The sequence below is a fragment of the Mus pahari genome, chromosome 12, assembly GCF_900095145.1.
Source record: "Mus pahari chromosome 12, PAHARI_EIJ_v1.1, whole genome shotgun sequence".
NCBI lineage: Eukaryota > Metazoa > Chordata > Mammalia > Rodentia > Muridae > Mus > Mus pahari.
In genome coordinates this window covers 13,118,545-13,121,944 of record NC_034601.1, presented here as the reverse complement: position 1 = coordinate 13,121,944, position 3,400 = coordinate 13,118,545, and the positions used below count along the sequence as shown (strand labels likewise).

At 46.3% G+C, this 3,400-nt stretch overlaps 1 protein-coding gene across 1 annotated transcript in view; it reads left to right on the top strand.

Annotated features, from left to right (window-relative positions):
- The window catches only part of Pi4ka (phosphatidylinositol 4-kinase alpha), a 126,482-nt gene that overhangs the window by 46,574 nt on the left and 76,508 nt on the right, over positions 1 to 3,400 (top strand). The window contains 3 exon segments of the mRNA XM_021209064.2: positions 634 to 825; positions 1,345 to 1,445; positions 2,069 to 2,198. Coding sequence (XP_021064723.1) covers positions 634 to 825; positions 1,345 to 1,445; positions 2,069 to 2,198 — 423 coding nt within the window.

Here is a 3,400-nt window from a genome sequence, read left to right as displayed (position 1 = left end):
ACACTCCAGAAGAGGGCATCAGGTTCCGTTATGGATGGTTGTGAGCCACCATGTGGTTGCTGGGATTTGAACTCAGGACCTTTGGAAGAGCAGTCGGCACTCTTAACCACTGAGCCATCTCACCAGCCCTCTTCTGTTGTCTTATAACTGGTCACTATTAGACAAATATATCATTAAGCATTTCCTATTGTCAACTGAGTGATCCCATTTGATGATACCTACCCTTTCAAGTATTTCATGTGTTTGCAGTTCAGTTTTTGACTGCTTAAAAGACAGTGCTGTAGGCCTAGGGTATAGCTCAGTAGTAGAACACTGGCTACAAGTGTGGGCACCTGGATTGATCTCCAGCCGCACCAAAACCAAAGCAGAACAACCCAGAAGCCTGGGACTGACTTACCAGGAGAACGCTCTTCCTCTGACCAACGGAGTGTATGCTTTGGGGAACTATGACATAGCCTGGTCATGCTTGGCCCTCCAGGCATTCTTAGACCCACAGTAGCCAGCTTCAGAGGTCACCTTTGTTTTTGTTGAGAGGGAACATCCTTCGCCATTGGCACCTGCTGCCTGTGTTGTTGTATGGCTATTTCCATCTGTGACTGTCCCCCACCCCATCCCAAACTTTCTTTCCCACAGATCTACCCACCTCCTTTGTGAAAGAGATCCATGATTTTGTGTTGGAGCAGTTCAACATGAGCCAAGGGGAGCTCCAAAAGATTCTACATGACGCAGACAGGATCCACAGTGAGATGAGCCCACTCAAACTGCGCTGCCAAGCAAACGCTGCCTGCGTGGACCTCATGGTGTGGGCTGTGAAGGATGAGCAGGGTGAGCCCCAAACTACCTCCCTGCATCCTGTGTCCTCTAGGCCTACCCAAGGATCTTTATATGTTTTCCCAAAGTAACTTCTAGAACTCTTGGCCCAGGCACTTGCTGTTCTGTCCTGCAGTGTGAGACAGTGCACTTGGGAGAAAGGGGAAGCCCAAGGCTGCAGAGCCTGTGCATTCTTTCTGCTGTGTTTTAATGGTGCTATAGAATTTGCTCTGGAGAGGTGGAAGTTCATAACTGTAGAGTGAGAGACTGGTCCAGTGGGTGAGAGAGTCTGGGAAACATCTTTGCAGAGTAGAACACTGAGACAAAATGAGTCCCAAGCAGCAGAGAAGATGCAGTAGGAACACATCACTGAGGTGCCTGCTTCAGAGCTCCCGGTGCTGCCTGTCACTGTTAATACCCGAAACAGACATTTCTGTGGTACTCAACTAAGTCCTTTCATTAGTCAATAAGAACATATTTTCTGAAAGTTGGGCTTTGGTGATGATTTGTATCTGCTTCTGATCTTAAATTAAGGTGCAGAAAATCTTTGCATCAAGCTGTCTGAAAAGCTGCAGTCCAAGACGTCCAGCAAGGTCATCATTGCCCATTTGCCCTTGCTGATCTGCTGCCTACAGGTCAGTCTCCATGATACTTGAGACACTCACTTCCCATTCACAGGGTGCCCTTTACCTGACTATTTCTCAGGTTGTAATTGATTCTCCATATCAAACAAGAGACAAGTCTGAGTAGAGCTTACTGTGAACTAAGCATAAGCTGCTCCATATAGGGCAAATGATATCCAAGAGCTATGTGCCTTAAAGAGGACCTGGGGTCCTCCTTGATATGAGACAGCCTTGCATCCAATCAAGGCCAGCAGGTGAGTTGTTGACACACACCACAGGGCCTCACAGAAAGATGTCCTTCTTATAGTGCTTAGTTCTGTGTGGCTAAGGCTCCCTCCCTGTCACAGATCCATTGACTCCACACCTGCCATTGCTTAACAGCCTACTGTGTGTGTGTGTGTGTGTGTGTGTGTGTGTGTGTGTGTGCGCGCGTGTCTGTACGTACGTACGTATGTATGTATGTATGTGTGTATGTGTGTATGTATGCATATATTGCCTTGATTGGTGAAGAATCAGCATCATGACTACTTGGGACATTTTAGTGAGACTTGGACATCAGAAGGGTTAAGCATCCCAGGGCCTTGTAGACAGCCCTTTCCAGACAGTACGATGACTTGATGTTGTGTTTCACACAGGGTCTGGGCCGCCTGTGTGAAAGGTTCCCGGTGGTGGTCCACTCAGTCACGCCATCTTTGAGAGACTTTCTGGTAATTCCATCCCCAGTGCTGGTGAAGCTCTATAAGTACCACAGTCAGTACCACACAGGTAACAGCTCTCATCTTCTGCACTCAGGGCCTCTGTGTCCTGCAGAAAGGGTTGGTAACTGTGCGAGTTCTATGCCTGCACTGGTCTGCGCCCATTCCTCCTCCCCTACATCGTTTCCTTCTGTCTTTATCTACAGATCCCTTAATCCTGAGGTTTCAGGCCTTCCTCTTCCTCCCACTCAAGGCCCCTTGTAATCTTGTGTTTTGTTTTTGTTTTGTTGGTTGGGTTGTTGGTTTGGTTTGGTTTTGGAATTTTCTCTTGAGAAAGTAACTGACAGCTTGCATGCCTCAGACTGAGCTAGGAGTTTCAGATGCACTGACACAGGCTGCCAGCAGAGCTTCTCATCTAATAGTAATTAGTGTAGATTAAATAGCTTCCTGGGCATGAGGCACTAATGTAGTTAATGTTGTGCATAGTTACATTGACATCTTCCCCTTCAGATGAGGAAACACAAACTCAGCCATCAGAAGACTTCCCCTGGTCCTTATAGTAAAGACATACAGACATAGAAAACAAAAACCCTCTTGATTTATAATTGTGATGTTTCCTAGCTTAGGGAACTATTTTTTGAATCAGTCATTATAACTTAGTTAATGAATAGTGTAGATATTTAAGGTTGGACTTCATATCTCCCAGGCCTCTGTCAAATGTACCACTACCTAAAACCACACACACTTTTGCTTGCTCTGTGCACACTGCATAGTGTACCTCCCCGGAAAGGGCTGTGCCTTGCTGAGTGTCAGAGCTGCATTCATGTGCACATTTGCCAGTTATTATTGTTGTAGTTGTTGTTGTTTGACACAGGGTCTCTCTACATAACTCTGGCTGTCCTGAGACTTGGTATGTAGACCAGGCTGGCCTCAAATTTACAGAGATCTGCTTGCCTCTGCCTCTGGAATCATGGGATTAAAGATGTGCCCTGGATTTGTTATTTTTAAAATGGTTCATTAAGAAATTGCTGAGTTACCAGTTAATACTTTATAACTGGATTGTCCCTAAACAAACCTGTTCCTTCACCCTTCCTGTTGGTCTTGGGCTCTTGATTCTAAAATGGTCAGTTAGCCTGGAATGGTGGTGCATGTCTTTAAGGAGGCAAGCCTGGTCCTACATAGTAAGCTCCAAGCAGGCCAAGTAGGAAGGAAGGAAGGAAGGAAGGAAGGAAGGAAGGAAGGAAGGAAGGAAGGAAGGAAGGAAGGAAGGAA